General features: G+C 38.4%; 1 protein-coding gene across 1 annotated transcript in view; it reads right to left on the reverse strand.

Annotated features, from left to right (window-relative positions):
* Positions 1-27758, reverse strand: part of CNTNAP2 (contactin associated protein 2) — a 1324851-nt gene that overhangs the window by 781608 nt on the left and 515485 nt on the right. The window contains exon 10 of the mRNA XM_008697394.2: positions 20667-20838. Coding sequence (XP_008695616.2) covers positions 20667-20838 — 172 coding nt within the window. The remainder of the gene's footprint in view (positions 1-20666; positions 20839-27758) is intronic.

The following is a 27758-nucleotide window of genomic DNA, read 5'->3' on the forward strand; positions in this document are numbered from 1 at the left end:
TTTTTTTATTTATTTTTTTATTTTTTTTAAAGATTTTATTTATTTATGTGACAGAGAGACAGCCAGCGAGAGAGGGAACACAGCAGGCGAGTGAGAGAGGAAGAAGCAGGCTCCTAGCGGAGGAGCCCCATGTGGGACTCGATCCCGGAACGCCGGGATCACGCCCTGAGCCGAAGGCAGACGCTTTAACGACTGCGCTACCCAGGCGCCCCTAAATATGTTTTATTTTTAGGAAACATGCTTTGAGCGTAGTATTTCTGGGTCCATTTAGTAATGAGTACTTTCAACACTGAGTTTAGCAGAATTTTGATTTTCTATCAGGCACAGTAGGTTTAAGAGAGCACCAGGCAGGATCTGCTTTAGGCTCCATTCCCCAGTGAGAGTCAAGCTGGTGCTCCCAGACTTGGAGGCATGGCCGAAAGTGATTTCTTTACCTTTAAATACTATCCCGACTTGTAGTACAGTAGAAAGTTGGCAACTTGTTCTAGTTTCTTTTCCAGAGAAAGTGCCTTTTGTCTTTGAATGAGTCTTACTCCATTACTAACAGATGATAATGAAAAAGTCCATTGGCCAGTCAATTGTTTGAAATTCAGGTATGTTTTGCCCTTTTGGTGTAAAAATATGCTGCTGATGGACTTGTTTCCCAGGCAAGCCCACAAAGCCTAATTCTGATTATCAGCCACTGCTCCTAAGTTTTAGACTATCATTAATGTGGGAAAATTCATTTGTAATTAGGGCTCTGGGAAAACATTTCCCTACTGAGTGATGGCCCTCAAATTAAGAAACTGTGCCAGATGGACAAAAGGAGATGTTCTTGGAAACATGTGACTTTACTGCCTCACTCACTGCATGTCTATGTCTACTTAAGAAAAGTTATATCCCAGGTCGTATGTTCTTAATTGAAGAATAAAGGTCAACTAAGTGAGAACCAGAACTTTCTTGGGGCTATTAACATAGAAAGATGATTCTTTAACCAAGCATTCATATATCAGAAAACTTCTGTTCAGTAAAACATGGGCTTTCTTCTCCTTTTAACAAAGAAAAGCACCAGAAATCAAAATTTCTGATTTCCCACCAATGAAACTTTCACTGTAGAAATCATCAGGATATGGTTTGGGAGGAATATTATTAGTTTTAGAAAATAAATAAATACCATTGAATTATGGTTTCCGTCACTTTGTGAAACTGTGGGTATTGGCATATACTTATTATGGAGTTATAAGTGATTTTTACAGAACAAAGGAAAGAAAGTACCTAGAGCAACATGAATTAACTCTTATTTCACTATGTTGCTGACTTCCCTTATTCATCAAACCAGCTTGATGGCAAACATTTCATAATAATTGCATTAACTTTTGTGCAAACTTTAAATGGCACCCTTAAAAAAAATCTTTCCCTAGATTTTAATTAATCTTGAATATTTAATACACTTTTGCATAACTTAAGCAAAGGCTTATCTTTTTTTCTTGCCTAGGGCTCCTTGAACTTTAATTAGCATGCATCATATCTTACAAATTTTGGTGTTGCTTTTAAGGAGCAATAATTTTGATCCATTTAAACTCACTATCATCAGATATGGGTTCCATATAATAATAATTATACTGCAAAAGGAAGGAATAAAAATGAGAAAAGAAAGGGAAGTTTTCTGAAATCCAGGTTTTTCTTCATAGGTGTTCTCTAAAATGCCAGAGATGAGTTATAGTAGTTCCTAGTATTTCTATATTATTTCTGTGATACCTATCAGTTATTTGGGTGAAATAGTAAAAAAGCAAGGATTGTAATTAATACAGAGTATAAGATTATATCTTATACAAATGCCCCAATACTTGTCCTGCTAGTCCTCCCACAGAAGGAAAATTGATATAGGTCTTTTGAAAGGGGACAGAAGCTGTTCCAGTCAAACCAGTGACCGGTTCCTACAGGGCACCTGACTCAAAGGCAGCCAAACCATAGATTTAAGATGAAAGCCTGGTGAAAAAAGATAAATTGAGCCAACACATTTCCTCTCTAGCATTTGAATAAGAACTAAGAGAACAATTGGCCAGCTAACAATGAGAGCTGACCAAAGAAGCTGCAGGACCCAAAATGGGGCACTGTGAAAACTGAAGTTGTATTCATTAGGATGGATTCAATCGTAAATAACAGAAAAGACAACTGAGTCTGCCTTCTTAAAAAGGAAATTTATTGGTTCAAATAAGTGAAAAGTATAGAGGTATACAGGCTCGATCAAGTAACTTAGAGTCACCAAGATTCTAGCTTAAATTCTGTCTTTCGGAGGGTTCCCCACCTTGTTTCCAGCCTAATGCTGCCCCACTGCTCATGACCCCAGATGGCTTTCCAGGATGGCGGGCCTCAATCACATGCACATGCTGGAAGCAGTCTCAGACGCCACAGTTATAACTGAAGACAGATTAGTAGCTTCACTGAATCCAAACAGAAACTGGAGGCTGCTGAAAAGGGATGGGCCGGGGGATGCCCAAAGGAAATTGGTTGCTGAGGAAGCGAGCAATGCGTACCCATAACAAAATTTGAAGAGTACAAAAACTATAAGCAAAGCAGTCTTGTTGGTTTGGGTTTTAAAGGGGGGAAATGAGTGCATTATAGCTCTTATATGTTCAGGTAGAAAGTCTGGGTGTGAATCTGGTCACCCATGAATCTGTGCCTTTAAAACTGTTTCTAATCAAGAACTTCTGCTCACTTCAGTCTCAGTGAGGTCTGCACCTGTCAAGTAAGGTGACCTTGAATCTTGGCTTATTCAGTATAGAACCAGTTCATGCCTGCTGTATTCCTTTTATTTTCAAAAGTGGCCCAGTTTCCTGGCAAATTATGTGGTTATCCTACTGTTATGACACCTACTTTTGAATTTCTACGCACTTGTCCCTAATTGTTTCATGTGTAGCTTTATGATAAGTTGTCTCTACTTGGACTAGATTGAGTTGGTCTCTGCAGAAGATATTTCTAGCAGAAAGAAATTCCAAGCTAAGTGGGAAGCAAGGCAGTACCTTCTACTCAGGAGAACTGAGGTGGGAAAGCAAGGGTGAGGGTCCTGCAAGCAGGGTCATGGAGAATATTCTGGATGACTGAGGGGGAATCTGGAACACTGTTTTGGTGAGAAGTGACAGAGCTTGGAGTTTCCATGCTCATCTTGGGTTCTGCCTTCCATCAATTCTGAGCTAGAGAATAACATTTCTTCATAAATTAACTAGACTTTTACTTTTTCCCTCTGGCTTGTTTATAGTCAAGTAACCCTGACTTGTACAGTTTCTTAAAATAAGTGGGTGAAATTAAGACATAGTTGTTCTAGAGAGCATCTAGGAATGAGTCAGTCAACAAGTACGGAGAAACCAGACATTTAGATATTGCTATATTGTTTGTATCCTTTCAACACTAGAGACCTACAGTGACTTACTGAAAACCAGCTTTCTATTTTCCTTTCTAATAATTAGTAATGTAAGTCAAAGCACTCTAAAGATGACAGGTGATACATGTGAGAAACAGAAGGACTTCAGTTTTGATTAGTTCCTACAGTCTTCCAATCACCAAGCCAGGCTACTTCATACAATATCATTTCTATATCATCTGCTTTGACTTATTTTCCCTGGAAATGATAAAGAAAACAGGCTTCCCTCTTTTATTAGCCACACCACTTAAAAGACCCACATCACCAGCGTCCCTCTTACCACCCGAGCTGCATTTTCCACACACCTGGGAACCAAGATGCGGAGCCCACGTCTTTGTCATACTCGAGGTGTGGCTCATGAACCAGCAGCATCAACATCATCTTGGAACTTGTGAAAAATGTAGAAACTCTGTCCTCACTACAGATCCACTGAATAGAAACTATCCTTTAACAAGATCTCAGATGATTCACATGCACATAAAAGACTGAAAAGTGCTGGACTAAAACATGTACTCTCTAAAAAAAGTAGCTGATTGTTTTCCTCATATTCCTGTCTCCCCACCCCATGTTTACCTGCCCATGATTAGTCTGCATCTCCAGCAAACCCCTCCATCATTCACCCCTTTCATTGAAAGCACTCCTCTTGGCACAGCTATTTATCTTGTAAGCATCTTTTGGATTCTAATTTTTAGACCCATCTGTTTCAGCCATGCTGCAGCAGTCCCATCTACTCTTCCAGGTCTTTACAGTGTTTTCTTAGGAAACTGTTGTGTTGTAACAAGCTCCTTCTCATCTTGACCATTTTCCCCCTGCACTTCTGTACACTCAGGACTACAAAATCTGATTTCTCCATGAAGAAAGCATTCTCTGGGAAATTTACCAAGAGGAACCAGTCATTTTCCTTTTCTATCCAACTTACTGGCAAAAGAGTAAAATTTAGAACATTTCATAATTCTGAATGCTTGTTTAAAAATATTTTCTGTAAACTCTTTTCTGATGTACCCACTTCTAGGATTTTCTGACTATCGACTCAGATAGGATGGGTGAGGAAGAACAAGGCAGAAAAATTTTAAGAATAAATGAGTGGGCTTTCCTTCCAATGGGTAACATCTGATGACTCACTTCTTCTGGAATGTATACAGTTACAAACAAGCACATGAACACATTCTGGAAGTTAGTGGCTTCTGGGGACCATGGACTAAAACACTCATTCTTAGAAGTTTTTTCAGCATTCTGAGCATTTGTGGCAACTTCCACTTCAGCCATATCATGTGCCTTGGTTTAAAATGTCCATTATTCCCAAGACAGCCTTGCACCTTATCATCCGATGCTAGCTTTTCTATCCTTGACTGGTTAGTTTTAATCCCATTCCTTCCATAAAACATTGCTGAATTCTCCATCTGAAATTATCCTTTTCCTTCTTTGTACTTTCAAAGCCTTTTTGTCAGCGTATTACTACCAGAGTCATTCATTTATTCTATCCAAAAATATGTGTTTAGAGCATATCACATGTCAGGGACTGTGTTAGGCGCTGCAGTCAGAATGGGGATCAAGCTCAGGTCTGTTTCCCATTCTTACAAAGTTTAAACTCTAGAAGAGGAGGTAGAGATGTACTCACAGTCTTGAATGTGTAATTTTAAAGAAGTTTAAAAGAACCTGACCTGGTTTTAGAGGGCCGGGGATGGCCTCTCTGGGGAAGTTATCTTTGAATTGATCAGAAGGAGAGGAAGGCAAAGGAGAGGTGATGAGTGGTGGGAGTGGAGCAACTCTAGACCCAGCACAGCGTGGGCATAGGCCACAGAGAGGACGTTCCAGGCATCGACAAAAGGTAGCACGCAGACGGAGGGTATGGAGGAGGATGGTTTAAGGTGGAGCTGCAGAGGGAGGCAAGGGTCGGACCAGAAGAGCTCATCCACTACTTTTAAAAATCTGGGTCTTTTCCCTAAGGACAATGAGCAGTTACTGATGAATTTCAAGTAGGAGAAGTTTACACAATTAGTACAAAACCTAGAATACAGACCTACCTCTGCCATGCTATCCCAAAATCCTTGAAGACAAAGGCTGTATCTCATTCATCCTTGAATACCCCAGAATGTCTACTGCCTAATGCTGAAGCTTCATAAACATATTTATTTTTGAATAGTTGGGAAAAAATACAAAATATATAACAAATAAATTATACAAATGCTGCCTCAATTTTTTTTTACTTTAATTTTTTTTTTGAGACAGCAAGTGAGCTATCAACTGCTATTTGTTTATTCCATCACAAATTGCTCTCTTCCACCTCAGTAACACATCCTCAAGTTTTAGTAGGCACATAAGTACCTAGAATAAGAGACTAGAATTCCCATCCTATCTTGCAACTCACTCAGTCATGACTGAATCTGGCCAGTGAGATGAAAGTGCAAGTGTTACTTGGAACGTCTGAGAAGACTTATTAAAAGGGGAAGTGGGCCCTCTTACTTTCCTCATGAAAAGCAGATAAAACACCCGGAGTTCTAGCAGCCCTTTTTTGACTAGGAGAATGAAAACCATGAGCTAAGGAAATTGGAGCAAAATGTTAGAGTCTGGATCTCTGCTTTTTAGAGTCACCAGACAAGCTTCGATTGTCTGTATCAGACACCTTACATGTAAAATAAGAAATTTCAGATTTATCTAAAAAACTGTAATTGGATCTTTGTTGCTAGAAGCTGAAGGTAATTTCTAATTGAGACTCCACCTTTTACTTCACGGATATTGACTTATACACATTTGAATGAATGCAGATGTTTTAGCAGAAGAAAATTAATCTTTGAACCAAAAAGTTCTAACTTGTGCTCAACTAAAATATTGTCTACTTAATTTAGGCCTCTTTTTCTTCATTGAAAACTTTTTATTTTATTTTTAATGAATAGGGAATTAATATTCAGGAGAAAACCAACACATCTGGCTTCTAAGTCTGTAAAGATTTTCTCTGGAGATGGAATTGCAAGCAGATTTAGGGCTTAAGGAAATTTCGAACTAATTAAAAGGGACTGTGAATTTCAGAATGATGCCAGTTTCCCAGACCTTCTGGGAATCCCCATTGTCTCTGAAATAAAATAATTCTAAAGGACAACTTATTGAGTGTTATCAGAAGTTGCATGAATCTTTGAAGTCACCTTTGGAAAAGACCGACACAGGAGCTGGAGAGGCCCTTCTGGCTGCAAAGTCTCTAGAGATTCCAGATCAGCACTGTCCCAACAGAAATGCCATGGGGGTGCATACTACATGTAATTTTTAATTTTATGATAACCGTACTAAAAAAGTAAAGAGAAAGATGTGAAATTAATTTTAATAATATATTTAATACAAAAATGAAATCAATTAAAATTACTGAGATATTTTACATTCCTTTATCTGTATTAAGTTATTCATAATCTAGGGTGTATTTTACACATACAGCTCAGCTCAACTAGAAGTGGTCTCTGTTTTAGTGCCCAGCAGCCCCATCTGACTAGTGATGTCACACTGGGGCAGTACAGTTTCGGTCTCCCCAGTCTTCCTCTTTATTCCACTGTCATTACCTGTGCTTCTAGCCCAGCTTCGCTTTTCCTCTCTTAACTTTCTCTCTTTGACATCCCTCAAATGTTCAATGGCTGCTATTAATTCTCACCACTTTCAAGAGCCCAGCAGAACCTTACTCTAACTGATATACCAATTACTAAAAAAAATAAGTAAGACACTGTTCAAGGACTTGTGAAGGTAACTTAGTCTTCCACGCAAGCCTTTTCTCACTCTGAAACCAGTTTCTCTTTCCCACCAATACCCTTCTGAGCTCCACATCTAATGAGCTGACTCCAAATCCTGTAACACTTTGAATTTACCCTTTTCCATCCATTTCTATCACTACACCAATAGTTCAGGCTCTAACCACCTCTGCTCAGATCATCAGAGCAAATGTCAATGATGTAAAGTTGATTTCCCTGCAAATCCTTCAATAGTTCCTTAATTGACCAGAGGATATATTAAAAATAAAAATTTAGTAGACATGTTTTCAATAGGTTCTCCCTAAATTTCTGGCCTCAGATCTTCACACTAAATTTCTAGCCTCATACTAATAGCTGCCAATCTCTGGAAGATCCTATGGTAACTACCTGAGTTTCCTGCAAGTCTCTCTTTTCCTCACACCCATGGCCTTTTGAATGTGCTTTCCACCCAGCTGGAATGCCCTTCCAGTGTAGCTGTGAACTGCTCCTCCGTGCAATCTCCGCCAACCTCACTGGAAATCCCGGGCAGAATTAGAGCTGCCAGCCCTTGTGCATACTTCCTCAGTTTTTTCAGTAATTGTGTTTTTTTAATGTCTGCCTCTTTTACTAAGGATATAAGGTCCTTAAGGTTATGTCTTATTCACCAAAACCAACACTATCCTTGGCCCATGGTAGGTAATCAATGAATGACTGTGGAATGAATGGGTGAATGAATGAATGAATGAATGACTCCCTACACCGTTTAGTCTAAACGATCACTTCCATATTTCAGAAATACGACATGGTCATCTGTGTCTCTGCACTTCTGCTCATCTGCATTCACCTGGAATGTTCTTTGCCTTTCTTTCTTATCATGAGGCTACTGTTTCTCTAAAGTTCAACACATTCTTTGGAAGTCTCCATCAGCCACTGCAGCCCCCAGCAGTCCTCCCCTCATTAATTTCCCTTAGAAACCATTCTCCAATGACATTTTTCAAAGAGCTGGAACAAACAGCCCTTAAATTTGGTGGAACCAGAAAAGGCCCCGAATCACCAAGGAATTGTTGAAAAGGAAAAACAAAGCTGGGGGCATCACGTTGCCAGATTTCAAGCTATACTACAAAGCTGTGATCACACAGGGCGCCTGGGTGGCACAGTCGTTAAGCGTCTGCCTTCGGCTCAGGGCGTGATCCCAGCATTCTGGGATCAAGCCCCACATCAGGCTCCTCTGCTAGGAGCCTTCTTCTTCCTCTCCCACTCCTCCTGCTTGTGTTCCCTCTCTCACTGGCTGTCTCTGTCAAATAAATAAATAAAAATCTTTAAAAAACAAAAACAAAACAAAACAAAAACCAAAGCTGTGATCACAAAGACAGCATGGTACTGGAACAAAAACAGACACACAGACCAATGGAACAGAATAGAGAACCCAGAAATGGACCCTCGGTTCTTTGGGCAACTAACGTTTGACAAAGCAGGAAAAAACATCCAGTGGAAAAAACACAGTCTCTTCAATAAATGGTGCTGGGAAAATTGGACAGCTATATGCAAAAGAATGAAACTTGACCACTATCTCACACCATACACAAAGATAAACTCCAAATGGATGAAAGACCTCGATGTGAGATAGGAATCCATCAAAATCATAGAGAACATAGGCTGCAACCCCTTTGACATCGGCCACAGAAACTTTTTTCATGACACATCTCCAAAGGCAAGAGAAACAAAAGAAAAAATGAACTTGTGGGACTTCATGAAGATAAAAAGCTTCTGCACAGCCAAGGAAACAGTCAAAAAAACTAAGAGGCAGCCCACGGAATGGGAGAAGATATTTGCAAATGACACTACAGATAAAAGACTGGTATCCAAGATCTACAAAGAACTTCTCAAATTCAATACACAAGAAACAAATAATCAAATCAAAATATGGGCAGAAGATATGAACAGACACTTTTCCAATGAAGACATACAAATGGCTAACAGACACATGAAAAAATGTTCAAAATCATTAGCCATCAGGGAAATTCAAATCAAAACCACACTGAGATACCACCTTACGCCAGTTACAATGGCAAAAATTGACAAGGCAAGAAACAACAAATGTTGGAGAGGATGTGGAGAAAGGGGATCCCTCCTACATTGTTGGTGGGAATGCAAGTTGGTACAGCCACTCTGGAAAACAGTGTGGAGGTCCCTTAAAAAGTTAAAAATTGAGCTACCCTATGATCCAGCCATTGCACTACTGGGTGTTTACCCCAAAGATACAGACGTAGTGAAGAGAAGGGCCATATGCACCCCAATGTTCATAGCAGCATTGTCCACAATAGCTAAATTGTGGAAGGAGCCGAGATGCCCTTCAACAGATGACTGGATTAAGAAGTTGTGGTCCATATATACAATGGAATATTACTCAACCATCAAAAAGAATGATTTCTCAACATTTGCAGCAACATGGACGGGACTGGAGGAGATTATGCTAAGCGAAATAAGTCAAGCAGAGAAAGACAATTATCATATGGTTTCACTCATTTATGAAACATAAGAAGTAGGAAGATCAGTAGGAGAAGAAAGGTAAGAATGAAGGGGGGGTAAACAGAAGGGGGAATGAACCATGAGAGACTATGGACTCTGGGAAACAAACTGAGGGCTTCAGAGGGGAGGGGGGGTGGGATAGGCCGGTGATGGGTATTAAGGAGGGCACATATAGCATGGTGCACTGGGTGTTATATGCAAATAATGAATCATGGAACACTACATCAAAAACTAAGGATGCACTGTATGGTGACTAACATAACATAATAAAAAATTATTACAAGACAATGAAAAAAAAGAAACCATTCTCTGTAGTGATTCAGAAGCTCATGCCTCTTAATATAACTTTTAAACAGATGTTATGAATGTTTCCTATTCCCATGGCTAAATTAGTATATTCCTTGCGAGAAGAGATTCTACTCTGTATCTTTTGGTTTTCTGATTGGGTAGACCAGTAGCAGTGCTTTGATCTATTCAGGAGATTAAGAAATGTCTCCTGAGTTAATACACGAGAACAACCATGTGAAAGGAACCATGTGCCTCTTTGTGTATGGTATGTCTATCTAACTTAGAAATGGGACTCTTGAAAGTTGCAAGGGTTTTTCTTGCCCCCTTAATTTTGGAATGCTTAAACTTTCAAGAAACAAAAAACAATAATTTACTTTGGTGTCACATTCATTTGCCCAGGGAGGGTCTTTATAGTAGTGTGTGAAGTAGTGTGCTCATGAAAATAATTTTCATGTTGATAAAGCCTCCCACTCTGCCAAAAAAACAAAGGTCAGGGAACCACTGGACTTAATGTTTAAAGGCAGGGCTTATTAAAGGCAAACAAAATTAATCCTATATGCTGTATGGTACTTAGAGTCTATCCTTATCACAATTGTAGGTAAATCTATTCAAATCAATCTATTTACTAATTAAGAACCTTTTTTAGATATTGCATTTTATTTGTTAAAATTACAGATTCACTCTTCAGCCACATTCCAAACAAACACGCACACATTCCCCACCCCTTCCAGCTGTGTTCCTCCCTTGCTCATGTAACATTCTTTTTGATGTAAGCAGAATTTGGTAAACAAAATGAGATTCAGACTCTAATAAGTTCCTCAATGAATTCACAGTCACAGATGATAAAGAAGTATTTATCTCTAATATGGCAATGGGTGCGTTACAGAATTTTAGACAATGTTATCTAAAAAGCTAAGCTTGTTTGCCCTTTTGAAACTGGTTTCAGATAGTACCAATGCAACCAGAGAGAGGACGTACTTCTGATCAATTAACAAGTAAACTAAAAATGATGGTAAGTCCCAAGTCTTAATAAAACTGTTTTTTCTGACATAGAAAAATCTGACTCCTTCTCCTTCTTCTCGGGTTATGGATCATTTAAATAGCAAAGGAAATTTTTCAAAGAAAATGCCATTTTTTAACTCCTATAAAAAATAGACAACAGTCTTTAATGTTTACCTACAATTTATGTTTTAATGAAAGTAGAAAATGTCCCATATCAACATAGTAGAGAGCAATGTGACATCACAGTTTTACCCCCCTTCCTTCTGTCCTTCCTCCTGCCTCCCTCCTGCCTCCCTCCCTCCTCACTTCCCTCCTCCCAGTCTCCTTCCTCCCTCGCTCTTCTCACCCTTTCCATTATTTGGAATGAAGAAAGCAAAAGAAAAAAAAAGTGAATTCTAATTTCATTTTTTCCAGATTAGAGAACAGAAGTCTAAAATATGTTGAGCTTACTAGTAAAGAAAGCATTAAAAGGATCCATACCCTAACAATTTTAATTTAACTTAAAATCCCCCATATCATGTAAATTCAGTGAGTCACTTGCCAGAGGGAATTGCTCTGGGCCCACTGATTGGAATTCTACAATTCCAATCCATCAGTCTTTCTGAAGAACCAGTTCGCTTAAGCATTACACTCAACTTCTAGCTTTGATTTCCTAAAGTACAGGGAAAACTGAAGTAACCAAGGAATCTCTGCAAATTTTTACAGTTGGCTTGTCCATAGCTACACTGAGGGTTTTGTTTTTTTTAGCCACTTGTCTTTCTAAAACCTTTTAATTTGGTTTTAATGAAAATTATTTCTTTTTGTCTCTACTCATTTGAAAAAAGCATTTAGTAATTAATTAGACCATGTTATTAAAATAACAAATATGACTTGCATTAACACATTTGGGAATGAACAATGGACTCCTACACAACATGTGGGGATGTACAACAGATGAAAGTTGGTAGCCTCCCCTACTAGCTCAAAAGACTCTTTATCCACCAGGCTATAGGTAACATTCTCCGTATTTTACAAAGAGAATAAGGAATGTCTATTATCTGTAAAGTTGGTTTAAGGGGAGGGCAGTTGAATGAATTCTCAGAGATCAATAAAAATTTTGCAATACATCTATGTAATTGACAAAAGTATTATCTTCAAGAGAAAATATTAAGACAGATATTTTAAATATATATTTTTAATGATTTGCTTTTGTTTTTATTTTTCAGGTAATCTAATATCCAAAGCAAAAAACAAAATTTAATGACTCATTTCAATCTTTCTGTAGTTGATTTAGCTACATGTTAAAATTATTTCTTTTTCCTTTTTGTTTATCTTCAAACACATAACTGTTTTCTGACATTACTTTTATGCACTAGGCCTTCCTTGGGATTTAAATGTCAAAGCACAGCTATATGCCACGCCAAAAGCAAATATAGTTTCTTTTGTCCTAATACATGCAATACATCAAAGAAGAATAAGGCTGCTGTTACATCTTAAAATGGTTAATTCAACTTTTTTCTTCTCCTTTTTCTCCTAGGAGAGTTATCTCCTCCGGCATTTAACTACTGTACTTTATTTTTTAAATAAGTTTTGTCACTCAAGTACTCTATTTGTACTTAAAAATAAAATCACTTTGAAACCACTTCAGAGAGGCAAGTGGCTTGAACATGGGTTCACCTGGGTGTGTGATACTTTCAGGTCACTGAGCTTATGTTTTTGTGCTAGATAGAAGACTATGGCTTAAATGTTTAAGTATAAACAGGAATATAACATCAGTGAAATCCAAGATGGGGCACACATGGAGAAAAGGTGAAGAGACAGACATATCTATAATAAAGAATCACAACATGAACTGTCATATAAAAAAATAAAGCTGGATTATATGACTCATCTTTTTTCTGATTATTTTGATCTGATGATATGGTTTTAGGACACTGAATAACTCTTATCCTAAGGATGTTTCCCCAAAAGAAAATCCAGCTTCACGCCTGAAAAACTGCTTATTGGCTCCAGTTGTCCCAAAATGAGTTCCAGCCAAATTGCTCTTTGCCCCTTTGGAGTTTGATGAGATCAGCCACAATGCTGCCAAAATTCAGCCAGGCACAATGTTTTGAATAATCTGTAGGTCACCTGAGAGGTTTCTGTCTCCCTTACCCCTTTTGCATAATTACCATGAAGTAAAAGTAAAGTATTCCCAGAAGCCTGCAGCTGTAGTAATAAGAACCGAGGGGTAAAAGACAAAATGTCTCCTAATGTACAAGAAGCACAGTCACAGCTTGACACCAGCCTCACTGATGACAGGAACATTTCTGAAGAAAGAACAGAAGGGGCCGGTCAACTTGGAAATGTGTGAAAAGGTGTTAGACCCAGAGGCTGGCAGTTTGCAGTTAGCAAGGTCCAAGTGAAAGAGAAGGAAAGTCTGGCATAGATGTTGTCACTACAGAAATATTCATGTTTGTTAAGACAGGCTTCCCCTTCCCTATGGTGGACATAATTTTTAGCTATTTCAACTCAAAGTTTTGGTTCTGTTTCCTTTCCATGATATTCTTTTTGTGCTGTGGCTGTCCACTCAGAAGATTAAGGACACTGTCATGGGAGGTAGGGCACTGGGAGCATTCACCTCTGGACTCGGGACTGAAACAAAAAGTTAGCAGTCATGTGGATTCAATTTTGGAAAGGTAGCCTAAAATCAAGAGGCTTTTGGTTTGAAAGAGCTATGTCTTTGAAAGAAAAAAAAAAAAAAAAGAGGTACCCAAAGTGTTAAGACAATTTAGTTCTGGTCAATGACCCTCCCCTACAATCTCAGTATTGGTCTCGGGAGGGAGTGTTCACTGCTTGATGTGATTTTTCATAGGTATTTATTGACTTATGAATAAATCTCAAGAGACTTAGACATCCTATGACAGTGGTGGCTTGTGCCTTGCCTTCTGCCTTTGGGAATCTGATTTACAGAGGCCTCATGTCAGCCTGAGGTGGGTTCTGTAGAATAGATATGGAGGTATAAGAAACTGAGGCAGAGGGGGGCCTACTGTAGCTGTCCCCACTGAACACCCTACCCTTTCACACAGGCCATCATTCATTTCAGCTCATATGCAGTTTGCAAGAGATCTAGAAATCACAGCATGTCCCTACAAGGTCTATTAAAATGTTTAGATGGCTGGCAGACAAGAAAAAGGGAATCTGGAGAAGAAGGACAGAGGATGAACACACTGAGTGACCAACCACCCTACTTCACCCAGAACTGAGGCGTTTCTCCTGGCACTCAGTTCCCAGTGCTAAAGGCACCAGTCCCAGACAAACTGGGAAGAGCTGTCATGTTACACAGATCCCAGAATCTGAGCCCAGCAGGAGCTAAGGCATTACCCCAAGGCCTGTAGAAACAGCTGTCAGAGCAGAGGACAGCTGGGACAGAGGCTGACTCCTGGACACTCAGCAGCTGGGGACCTGCAAGGGAGCCCAGAAAGAACTGGATTAGAGCTCGTGGAACAGACCCCAGGTTAAGTAAGTTGTTTGGCCCCGAACCAAGAGTCATGCTGGAGGGGTCAAGGCCACTCAAAATGGGACAACAGTCCAAAAAGGGAGTTTGACTTTTGACTAAGTTGGAATCCCACGTTGACTGGTCATTATACATGCATATATAATATACATATAAAGTTATTAGGATTTCCAAATGTATGTGCTCAAATTTTTTTTTTCTGCTACTGTGTGGAAATGGGAGCTAATGAGCAAATAAAGATCCATTTTAGAAGATAAAGAATGTTACGTGTGTTCTTCACCTAAGTTAGGACCGTAAATTTTAAACCTGCTTTTATAGAAACTCATAATCTCTTTCTGAACTGATGGTATGAATCTACTTATTTGCTGTTCACCTTTCCAACAGAGTCAGCTTCGTTTTGAGACACACTGTATCTATCCAACCCTCACTTAAGTGCTCTTATAGAAAATACATATATACTTGCTCTTTTCTTTCAAGGAAAAAAATCAAACTGGGTAGATATTCTTAAAAAGAAAGTTAAAAAATAAAAACTGGGTCTATGATTATGCACTTCCATCCAAAAATATAATGAAGACTTAATTACTAACTCAAAAATAGGATCCAGTCTATTCAGTTTCTCAAGGGGTAATTTTGTAGGCTGTGGTTAAGTTGGGACATTTACTCTTCCTTTTCCGCTCTCTGTGCTATCCAGAATGCTTATTGATTTTGTTTCTTACTATATTTACAAGAGAGGTTACAGGAAAGGTAAAGAAGATTCTAATTCTAATGAACTACTTTTACTAGTTTTTCTACCCGCTGCTGATTCTAACAATGTAAATGTGCTTTGGCCTCTAAATGGACATTTGGTCTCCAAAGTTCAATCTCGGGGACATCACTGGCATGCAACTTAATATATCCTAAAATAAATTTACCATTCTTTCTTTCAAAGCCATTTCCATACTTGGGAATTTGTCCTCTGTGTTCTGGTTAAAAAAAAAAAAAATGTACTGGTTGATTTTAGAAGTGGAGGATAGGGAAAGGGCAGATGCTTTTGACTCCAGAAGAATAAGACTTGACTCACAGTGACTTAAATAAACAGGAAATGCTTCTCTTCACTTAAAAAAAGAGTGAAGGTGTTTGCTGACTCTGGTTCATTTGAGTTCTGGTGTTCTGGACCATACAGCTCCAGGCATCTGAACAAGGACAGTGGAGCGGAAGGAGTGACATATGTATCAAGAAACTAAAAGCTTCCTCAAGAACACCACAGCTGACTTCTGCTTATTTCTCATTAGCCAGGACTATGTTCCATCATCACTCCTGCCTACAATAAAGAAAAAATATCTCTCTGGAGCTAAGCTATGAGGGTGGCCTGAAGATTGACACAGAAATCACAACTAGCAAGATGGACTGTATTATTATTACTCACAGAACAGGTAAATTTTGCCAGACCAGTCATGAACACCACCTGTATAAGCTCAAAATATTCTACCACCACCTTCTTCATCCCCTATATCCTAGATAAGAATCACAGGCAAGCTAATCAAATAGTAACTCCACATAGATTCACTAGTTTCATAGTCTGTTACTGCAAATCTCCTAGTTTAAAAATTTGACCAACACCTGCCAGGACCCATCCAAGGCTCACTCCCAATTCCCTTCCCCAACTGCCCCCCCTCAAGCCAACCTTTGTGATGTCCTGTGGGAGGAAGTGAACAAGCCTAACCTTAGTTAGTTCTAGAAGATAAAGAATGTTACATGTGTTCTAGGAGTGTTTGGTAGGTTTTTGGCTCTCAGATGCTCACACCTACAAAGAGGTTAGAGAGAAGTGGATTGAGAAGAGCAGTTGAGTGGGCACCTGAAGACATTTGCCACAAGGAGGCAACAAAACAAGGGTACTAGGAGCAGATAAAAGGTGATAATCATCCAGGAGAAACAAAGAAGTTATCTGCTAGATATTTTATCATTTTCAGAGAATAGTCTAGCAACTGAGGGTTTGATGAAGGTCCTCCTCTCAAAGAGTAAAGCTACAGGCTTCCAATGTTGGAAGAGGCTTCCTGCCCACTATTCACATTCCCCCCTTCCAGGTCTATGGCTGTTCATGAAATACAGTTAAATAAACCAGGGACCCTCGACAGGCAAACATTGAGACTTCATCAGACAAATCTGCAGATACATGCTTCTTACATATATCCAACTGCCTTCTTGACATGTCCACTATGTCCAGCATACCTTTCAACACTGAATTCCTGATACTTTTCCTCAACCCTTGACCAATCTTCTCTACCACTAGTCTTTCCATTGGGAGATAGTAACTCCTTCCTTCCAGGTGCTTATACTAAATAATTTCGGTTAACCCTCTAACTCTAATACTTAATCCATCAAGAAACCCTATTGACTCTACTTTCTTAAATATCTTTAGAACTGACTGCATCTCACTACCTCTTATGCTAGCACCCTGGTCTTGGGCTACTATCATCTCTCACCTGGATTACTATAACAGGCTCCTTGCTTCTACCTTTTGTCCTCCCACAGCCAGAGTTATCCTTTTATTTTTTTATTTTTTTTTTCAGAGTTATCCTTTTTTTTTTTTTTTTTTAAAGATTTTTTATTTATTTATTCGACAGAGATAGAGACAGCCAGCGAGAGAGGGAACACAAGCAGGGGGAGTGGGAGAGGAAGAAGCAGGCTCATAGAGGAGGAGCCTGACGTGGGGCTCGAACCCGGAACGCCGGGATCACGCCCTGAGCCGAAGGCAGACGCTTTAACCGCTGTGCCACCCAGGCGCCCCCAGAGTTATCCTTTTAAACAGTAAGCTAGATCATGTCATTGCTCTACTTAGAAACCTGCAATGGCTCCTTCATTCCCTCAAAATAAAAACCAAATTGTTAAAATAACCTATAGGTCTCCAGGACCTGGCCTCTAGAACTTCTCTAGCCTCCTCTCCCACAACTCTACTCTTCCTTCCAAATTTGTCATCCTGGCCCCACGCTGATCCTAGATCATGCCAGGCAGCCTTGTTGCGCTGACTGTTCTCTCTGCACTGACTATTCTCTTGTCAACAGAATTGGCAAATTCTTTTACCTCTTTCAGGTCTTGAACTGATACCATCTTTTCAATAAGGCTAACTCTGACCAACCCATTTAGACAGCAACCCAACACCTCAGTCTCTTGGAATGCCAGTTCTCCTTGATTTGCACTACTTTTTTTCCCCATAGAACGTATTTCTTCTTACTATAATATGTGCTTACTTATTACATTTGTTCTTCTTACTTTTTCCTCAGAATGTAAGCTTTACAAGTATAAGGATCTTTTTTTTTTTGTTCAATGATATATCCTATGTGCCTAGAACAGTGCCTGGCCCCATAGATACACTCAGAAAATACTATTGAATGAATAATTCTACAGCTTGGCTTGCTCGTTCTTTTCTTGATTCATTGTTGTGCTCAGAAAACAAACAAGTAAATAAAATAAGCCACATGTAAATCCACACACAAAGAAAGAGAAATAAGTTCAAATCACAGGGTATTCCAGTATGACACACAGCAAAACCCCTTTATAATCATCTTCCCCAAACTATTTCCCTAAGTTCTACTCATCAAATCATTGCAGCTGCTCCTACCATCTCCAAACATTTCATAAAATTTGTGCCTGTGGTAGCTTTTCTATTTTTTTATCCTATGTTCTCATTTATCCTTTTTTTCCCCCCAAAAAAATAGCTCAAATCAATCAAGCTGAAATCTGAAAGGAGCAGAGTAAGAAAGAGCCAGTGTAGGCTTACTTAGGGAAAATTTAGATGGTCTGAAAATAAAATGGCAGAGATGGAGCAGTTGTAAAGTTTTAGTTAGAGGGAAAACATCAAACCAGAGATGAGATGGGCTGGGAATGTAGAGTTCCAGCATTATCTGGTGGGTCACTGTTATATGAAGACAGGCTAAAACCACTGGTGTTCTCACATGGAAAGACACAGACTAAGGGTGAAATCAATGAGCTCCTCAATGGCTGGAATAAGGTGAATACAGTCTTGTATCATATATACAAAAATACAACACTTCACAGATTAAGATTTTGAACCGGAAACATTTTAGGTGAATAAAAGAAATCTGTTCTTTCACATACTGGTAATTAATGTACATAGGCTGTTGCCCTGATGACCATTTTGTGATACATATCCATTCATTATGTTTTCTACCTGAAACTAATATATTGTTATATATCAATTACATGTCAATTTAGGAAAAAAAAAGTCATTGCATTCAAAAAATAGAACAAGCAGAAAATGGATTCCCTAATGGACTTCAGAATTGCGTGATTTGTCAGAGATGACAACTTCCCCACAGTTACTCTACTGGGTTATCATCATAGAGGATAAGAAAGACATATTCTTTGCTCTGTCAGCTACAGGATGCTTGGTGATATGGACAATGGGACTGACCCATTTTGGCAGAAAAAAAAATTGTATATTCCTGTATCTGCCAAAAATTGAAATCTGTATTCCCTATCGTTCATCTTTTCTTGCATTGTTCTTCTCATCAGAAATGCCATTTTCCATTCTCTTCATTTACAAAAATCCCATTCACTCTTCTGGGGCCAATTTTGCACCTACTCTCTCCATCGAAGTAAAACATTAAAGTCTCAACATCTTACCCATATTTCTTTGGTAGCAAACAATTCAAATATAATGTCCAGGATACATGCTGTTTGAAGTGAAACAGCAACATCACCATAAAATCTAGCCTGTTTACAAAAGCTGAATGAACTAACTTGGGTGTTATTGACAGAAATTATATCATTAAAGCTACTGATGTGGAAAATGGACAAGGTACTAAAATAACTCAATATGCTGTATACGTATTACTAAGAAGGAAAAACTTCCTGTATGGAAAACAATTAATAAAAATTTATAGATAAATATCAAATATCAGAAATATGGTCTTAAAAATTCATCTCTCAGTTTTTCGGATTATTGCTACCACTTGCTTTAGGCAGAAATAATGCTACTGCATTACTGCTGGTTCAAAAATTAGGAACATATTTCCATTAAAATTGTTCACTGTTCTGCATAATAGAAAATGTTTAGGCCAAAAGGACAAGTATTTGCAAATATGTAATAGAAATAAGAACTATGCTATGTCATCAAGTCTTCTTATAAACATATCAAGGCTTAAAAAAGTTACATTCTACAGCCATCATTTAAACTGAAATTTACCATTCACATGGATATAATTTTATTGAGGTTATATGGAAGCAAACTTACTTCATTATAGATGATTTTATGTATTTTTAAGATTCATTTTATGTCTCTGAATGACTTTCCTAAGGATCTCTTCTTAAATGAAGTAAGATTATTAGAGACTGAATGTCTACACTTTGTTGGGAGCAGACTGAGACTTCTGAAACTTTCATCTTCCAAAATATAAAATTAATAAAATTATTTTTCAGAGTAAGATAGCCCTCTCATAAAAGATCTGAATACAGTTTAGAAAATCATTTAAATTTAACAGGTTAAATTCAATACAAAGTTAGATATAGTTTATTTATGGATGAAATATCTCAAACTACTTTTCATGGTGGAATGAAAGGCACTTTTTAGAAATATATTAAGGTTGGTGTATGTAATGGTATCGTAATATTTCATGTAAGAGTTGTATCTTTCCACTCTGTGAGAAGTCAACTAAGTTGTTATTAAAAAAGCTCCTCCCCAGATTTGCAAAAATGAATACAGATTAGATTTTGCAATATTAGATTTGCAATATTTTGCAATATGTATATTTTGTAAGCAGACTCAATTACATTAAATATTCTGTTTCAGTAAATTCTCATACTGCCTGCCAACATTTTTAAAAGCTTCTTTTCCTTCAGGAGAGGGCTTCGGAGGGGAAAATATGCTGAGGATGAGTTGTGACCAAGGCAAGGAGAGAAGGGACATTTCTGCTTGTGGGCGTGGGAAGCAAAATTTAAAATAAACTGAGTTCCTTTGTAACTCAGCTGTTGCTTGCAAAATTACCTGCATAATGCTCACATTCACTGAGGGAGATTGTTTTGACATCACAGATTGTTCTACCATATATATCCAGGTCCTGATATAAACATCACCGCTAAAATCACATATATGTTATAGGAATGACAGAAGGCTCCTCCTGTCTTACCTCTTATACAGTGTGTGTGTGTGTGTGTGTGTGTGTGTGTGTGTGTGCGCGCGCGTGCATGTGTGTTTTTCTTGTTGCACAACAAAAGCATGAATTCAGAAAGTTTGGACAATTTGAGGTAGGACAAAAAGACTGCATACCTGTCTATAATGGCGCACATGTCGATGCTGACATTCGCAAAACTCCCTGGCCTCCTCTGAGCCACTTCGTATAAATTTACCAGTTGGTCATCCACTTGGATGAGCTGCATGCATCCTTGGAACGAAGGCTGAAGGACAGAGTGACTGGAGTTATTCATCTGGTTCAGAAAACCTGTGAGAGAGAAGAAGTGGGAAAGTTACACTCTGTGTACAGTATGTTTCACTAAAATTCCTCTGGGTGTCTTCCCTGACCACAGCCATCCTGTCTTGTTGATGCTTGTTGATGTTCAGTGTAGAAGAACAGAATCTTTTGAGAAAGCAGTACTGATATTTCAGGAGAAGAAGGAAGGGTTGAACCTAGGCAAAAGTTCTTCTCTGGGGTCTACCACCTCTCATATTTTCTTTGTAACATCTTCTTTCTCAACCTGTCACATCCCTCCGTCCCTTTGTTCTTGAAGGCTCACTGCTAAACTTGCTCACCTGACTTTCTCTTCAGAGAATAAAACATAAAACTTTACACCTTTCCCAACTATCCCACCACCTTCCTTTTATGCCTTCAATATTTACTTCTATTTTCTTAATTCCCTAGAGGCCTGTTATTCAGATGTCAAGAAGCTAAACTATTATCAATTATGGTAGATTTCTTTATGGATTAATGTCTAACTCAAGCCAAAGCGATATTTGCATTACAAATTATTTCTCAATTTATAAAATCCAAAAAAACATTATAAAGAAATAAGTTTAGGCAGAAGGTTCAGTCACCCTCCTCTGAATATCCATCTCATATACCTAATATAGTACAGGGAGTATAAATGATAAGAAATGAAGCTAAAAAGAATGAATTGCAGACAAAAAAAAAGACAGTAAATACTAATGGTTCTATTAGGGAATAGAAAATACATACACTAAGTTTAAAATCAGACATTAAAAATTTTATTGCAAAATAACTTTAAAATAGCAACACCCGTCAATTACCTAAATTATGCCTTTTTATATAAAAGATGCATAATTCTTAGTATGTGTATTAAATCTGTAAGCATAGGAAAAAAATATTTCTCTATCCCATTAAGTATCTCCAGAAAAAGTCCCAAAAAGCATCTACTTTTCATATTGTTCTCATACCAAATTTACTTACTGGAGCAAATTTAAACTATACTAATTTGTCTGCTTAAAATTCTGGAGTTATTAACATATTCATTTCAGTCTAATATAGTAGCTACAGAAAAAAAGCAATTTATACAGAATGGGTTGTGATCAAGATGTGTCATTAATAATAGTGAATTTCCAATAGAAAACATTTCCAAAATATTGACCATTAAATGATTTATTTAAAAAAAATCCTATTTGACTAGTAATAGCAGTTTAGGACAATAGAAAACTTTCTTCCATTATTAATGGGTTATGATATTTAAAGTCTAGTAATTATTATTTGAATTCCCTTTAAGAGTTAATCACAGAGCTGTATATCATTTTCCAACAACACAGTACTACATAAAAACAGGATTCTACTTAATTTCTTGGCATATATCTATCTATCTATCTATCTATCTATCTACTTCCAATGTCAAACATATGGCATATATTTTTTTTCCCCTAAGTCACATTTTTTTTATTTGCATTAAGTTAGTCTCCTCAGAAAACTGCTGATCTTAGATAAGTGGCCCATTTAGAATAGTTGTATGCATACATATGATTTTCAATCTGTTTAATCAAGATAAAATTGAATGGAGGATAATGTCTAAACTTAGCAGAGGGAAAACATCCAGCTGTAACTTTATTGACTACTCTTAACAAGAAGATCATTTGGTTCTGTTTTTTGAGTACTTGGGAGTCTCTAAATATCCACACTAGCTTTGAAATATTTCGAAATGAGTCGATCTATTTGTGAGAACAAGACCTTCTCTGAAGCAAAGCAGCTGCCTAACACCCAGATCACAATGAATTGGACGTAATTAAGTTCATAAAACAAGACTTCATCAGTCACTTGTAACAATGTTCTGTTTGGTCCTGATAAATTCTGGAGTTTGAAATTGTCAAGTCCTTTCACTTTTCTACATGGGATACATTCTAGGCAAAGATAATCATAGGACAAACTACTATACATCCATTAAAAACTCAGGGTTCCCCCCCCCCTTTCCTTGCATTATCTTTAACATTTCCAAGAGGAAGTCCGTTAATCCTTGCCTCTGGTATTCGCACCCTTTCCTAGTCTCCTTCTACCCTGAATTAGCGCTGACTCTGGTCAGCGGAAAACTAGAAGTAATGGCTATGTGTGACTTCTGATCCTAGTATCTGGTGTGGTCCCTGAGACTGCTAACTGATCATTCCATGAGCAGTCTTCTGGAAAAGCCCATGAGAGATAATAAATCGTTTTCAGCTATTAAATTTTGGGGTGATTTGTTTGTGCAATAATGAATACCTAGTAATAAATTTGGTATTGGGAAGGAATTCTAACAAAAACCTACAGATGTGGCAGCAACCTAGGGATTCGGATGTATAAGTAAGTTGAACAGGCCTTGCAAGGCTGTGAGCAGAGGCCTGATGGCTCTTGAGGAGGTTGTCAGTAATGGCTTAAAGGAAAGCGAGGAATAAATTTGACTGGAAATGAGAGAAAACTGGATCCTGGCTATGCTGCGTTAGAAAGTTTAATAATATCATGATAGTATGGGAAGGAAACATTATACTTAATGAATTGGGTAACCTAGCTAAGGACATTTCAGATAGAGAATTTTGAACGTCTTCTCTTCATAGTAAAAGAGGAAAAAGAAGAGAGAAAAACTAAAGAAAAACCATTAAGTACGAAGAAAGCAGGACTTTATGGATTTGAAAATAAAGTATTTTCTCAATTCTGGTCTCTCCAGGTGGCCAACAACGCAAAAATTAAAGTCACTTGCAGGCAAAAATCAACCACCAGTAAAACATAATGTAAAGATGGCAATGAAGTGTGACTGTCATATCCACCTTAAGACCTTCAAAATGTATTAGGTGGTGTCTCAAAGAACCATTTACTCAGACTAAAGAGCTGCTAGACAGCTTACTGGTATGTCTTACAGATACTCTGAGTTAACCAACATTAACGGCATTTTCCCCTTAGCATGTCAGCAGAAGTCCAATGTAAAAAAATAAAATAAAATAAAAAAGCTTATCATCATCAGATTCTGGATGTGGCTTTTGCTTAATGGAATAAACCAGAATAATATTCATCGGAAACCCACAGATTTATAAGACAGCCATACTTATGGTAACACCATCAGCTTGGACTGAAAGAGACAAAGATGGTACAGAAGGAAACTATGTCTTTAGACTCTGAACTTCTACAGGCAGGAAACTATGCAGCTATAAACACAGGCTACTTTTTATATGAAAAGGAGGCATGGATCAGAGAGGTAGAATTGTGAACCCGAGGGCAGAGCCAAGACCCACGAAGAAACACTTCCAAGAAATATTAGGAGTGAGTCCTAATCCAGGAATTACCAACATGTACCTGATTGGAGTTTAGAACCACTATGGACCAGTTACTTCTGTGTACCTCTTATTTCCCTTTTTTGAACCAGAAAGTCTAAAGCCATTACTCTATGCCTATCTGACCATCATATGTTGAGTGTGTGGGTGGCACAAAACTTGTTCACAGGTCTTCAGATGAGAAACGGTATTTGAATACCTTCCTTTGCTCTTAGACTTCCCTCGGAGCTTCATGTTGGTATGAACTTGACCCAGATGATGAGCTGCTGGATTCTGAGCAGATTCTCTAATGGGAGGAAGCTTTAACGGGCCTTTGGAGGAAGTAAGTGTACTTTTTCACGTGGAAGAGACATGAATCTTTGTGTTCCAGAGGGCAAACTATAGTAACCAACCTCCAAGATAGCCATACATCACCTCTTACTATTCATACCCTGTGGGGTTCCCTCCCACATGGAATCAGTGCTAACTTGTGTGACAGAACACGGCAGAAGTGACAGTGTGTCTGTCACTTTCAAGGCTTAGTAATAAAAGGCAATAGAGGCTTTACCTTGGTCTCTTAGATCATTTGTTCAGAGAAAGTCAGTCCCTAGGCCATGAGAAACCTCAAGCAGTCTACTGGAGGGAGAGGCACCAGTATGGAGAGGAAATAGGATCTAACTGCCAGCACCAACTTGCTAGCCATGTGAGTAAGCCATCTCGGACTAGAGCTTCCAGTCACAGTCAAGCCTTCACATGACTGAGGCTGCAGGCGCATAAGAAGCTGCGGCCTTGTAAGAACTTCAAGCTAGAACTTCCCAGCCAAGTTGTTCCTGAATTATTGGCTTACAAACAAGGAAGAGAGAATAAGCTCTCCCTGTGTTGAGCCACTAAATTTTGAGGTAGTTTTTATGCAGCAGTCGAGTATGTATTATTTGTTTTCTGCATTTGTTCCCTTTCTGTACAAATATAATTTCAGTAAAATACTAATGTATCAGTGCCTGTGATACTTGCAGTGGCCACTCTAAAGCCCAAGAATTAACCTACTTAGTAGATTAATAGCAGAACTGTTTGGAGATATAAATTTGCAGCTGGGATTCTGAGGGTCAGAAATGAATGGATAGAGAGTTAAACTTAATTGAAATTTGCCAAGTTAATAGAAAGATTATATAGAATGAGGAGATTAAATTTTGTTTGTTTTGGCTTAGAACTTTAAATATCTATGAATTTGGAATAAAAAATGCATTGTGTACACATGGGTTGTGACTGGGCTCCATAATCGGAAGGGTGACACCCACACTAATTGTCACCTTGCAGACTCAACTGCCTCTCACTACCAGTGAAATGGGAAACCTTCCCTCTTCACAGGGTCATTGTAATTATATAACCTAACTGGCACGTTGGAGATTTCTGTTTCAAGACTTTGCACATAAAAACGTCATGCCTGATTTGAAGTCTGACAGTATTTTATTATTCTTGCTGACAAAATGTTTTAAAATTTTAATTCAGAAATACATTAGTGAAAAACATGCTGATACTTGTTTTGACATTAAAACACCAACCTAAACTGTTGTAAGTTATCATGTGAACCTGATGGGACAGAAAAAGCAAACAATGGGCAACAGGGTTGAAACTGCGCATGTCGAAAGCCACATCTGCATGAGATTTCTCTATTTATACTTACTTTAAAGTTGGGAAGTTTGGGAGGTCAGAGAGAGGCTGGTGGGATGTGGTAAGGATGCTAATAGCACATTTAGGTCTTCCTTCTAATATAATCTAGAATGATTGTGCAAAATGTCTACTCATCTCTCCTGTTTACCCAACCTGCCTGAATAATTTACCCTAGTGGGGGCTGGAATCCAAGCCAGCAGGGTGTTACAGTGGGCTGAGTGTTCTCTTAACTATAGAGAACAAACTGAGAGTTACTGGAGGGGAGGTGGGGGGTAGGGGGGTGGGTGAAACAGTTGATGGGGGTGAAGGAGCACACTTGTGATGAGCACCAGGTATTGTATGGAGTGTTGAATCACTACATTGTACACTTGAAACTAATATTACACTGTATGTTAACTGGAATTTAAATAAAAATTTGGAGAAAGAAAAATAATTAGTTTATTTTTATTTATTTTTTTAGGGGGAGAGAGGCAGAGACAGAGGGAGAAAGAGAATCTAAAGCAGGCTCCACACCTAGTGCTGAGCCCACAAAAACTTGATCTAACAACCCTGAGATCATGACCTGAGCTGAAATCAAGAGTCAGATGCTTAACCAACTGAGCTACTCAGGCACCCCAATTGATTAATTGATTTTAAAAAAGTGAGATCTTGCCATTTGTGACAACATGGATGGACCTCGAAGGTATTATGCTAAGTGAAATAAGTCAGACAGAAGAAGACGAAAACTATATGATTTCACTTATACATGGAATCTAACAAACAAAAGAAATGAACAAACAGAAAAGCAGAAACAAAGCCATAAATATGGAGAATAAATTGATGGTTGACAGAGGGGAAGGGCGTGGGAGGATGGGCAAAATGGATGAAGGGGAGTAGGAAGTACAGGCTTCCAGTTATGAAATGAACGAGTCACAGGGATGAAAGGGACCCCATAGGGAATAGAGTTGGTGGGACTGTAACAGCTTTGTAAGAAGACAGATGGTAGCTACACTTATGGTGAGCACAGCACAAGGTACAGACTAGTCAAAATGCTGCACACCTGAAACTAACCCAACATTATGTGTCAACTATATTTACAAAAATAATAATAATAATAATAATTTAAAAAAATAATAAAAAAGAAGTATTCAAAGAATGGTGGGGGTCATGTCAGAATGACACAGGAGCCAGCCTCAAGTAGGTTTCCATTGCTCAAATCTAGACAATTTAAGTGCAAATAAATAATTTGAGCGTTAAAAAATATCTTGAGTATCAAAAGAAGGAAGGAATGCAGGGAGGGAGAAATGTATACACTATATCCCATTAAAAAACACAGGAATCCGTGAGTCCACCCACATAAAGATGAATAATTAAATGAAGAGAAAAGGAATCTGTTTCTATAGCACTATCCTAACTAATAAAGTAAAAAGCATACTGGAATTAGAAAGTCACCATTTGGCAACCATCACAATAGTAATTAAATCAGGCAAGAACTATCAATGGACACGCAAATGTGTGGGTGAAAGTTAGATGAGGAACAAAGAAAGTCTCTAAGTGTTGCCCTTAAAACATATTACTTTCAACAGGGAAAGCAGACATTTTACAGCAGGGAACAGGGGAGACATCTTTGCAATCAAGTGACCCAAGTTATCACTGCAGGTCATGGGACTGATGGACATGTGGGCCCCTGGTGATGGGGCAATGAGAAGCCCTCAGCATCACCTGGTGGTCCTCCTGCCTCAGATGCACAAGGTAGGTGCAGTCATGAGGAAACATTGGACAGACCCAGAGGAGGTCTTCAGGAATGATAAGGCTGTGGAAGTCTAGAAACAGCGGAGGATCGGATTCCTACTGGCAGACATTGCAGAGGCAGGAACACAGATAGGACATGTGACCCCAGCTGGGGTCTTTCTGCTATACAGGATGTTACTGGATAGGGTAATGTAATGAGGTCTCTGAGTGAAAGTTATACTGGTGGCTTTTGTGCTCTTGGAATTTTCTTTT

This window comes from Ursus maritimus, unplaced genomic scaffold, assembly GCF_017311325.1.
Source record: "Ursus maritimus isolate PB19 unplaced genomic scaffold, ASM1731132v1 scaffold_3, whole genome shotgun sequence".
Taxonomy (NCBI): domain Eukaryota; kingdom Metazoa; phylum Chordata; class Mammalia; order Carnivora; family Ursidae; genus Ursus; species Ursus maritimus.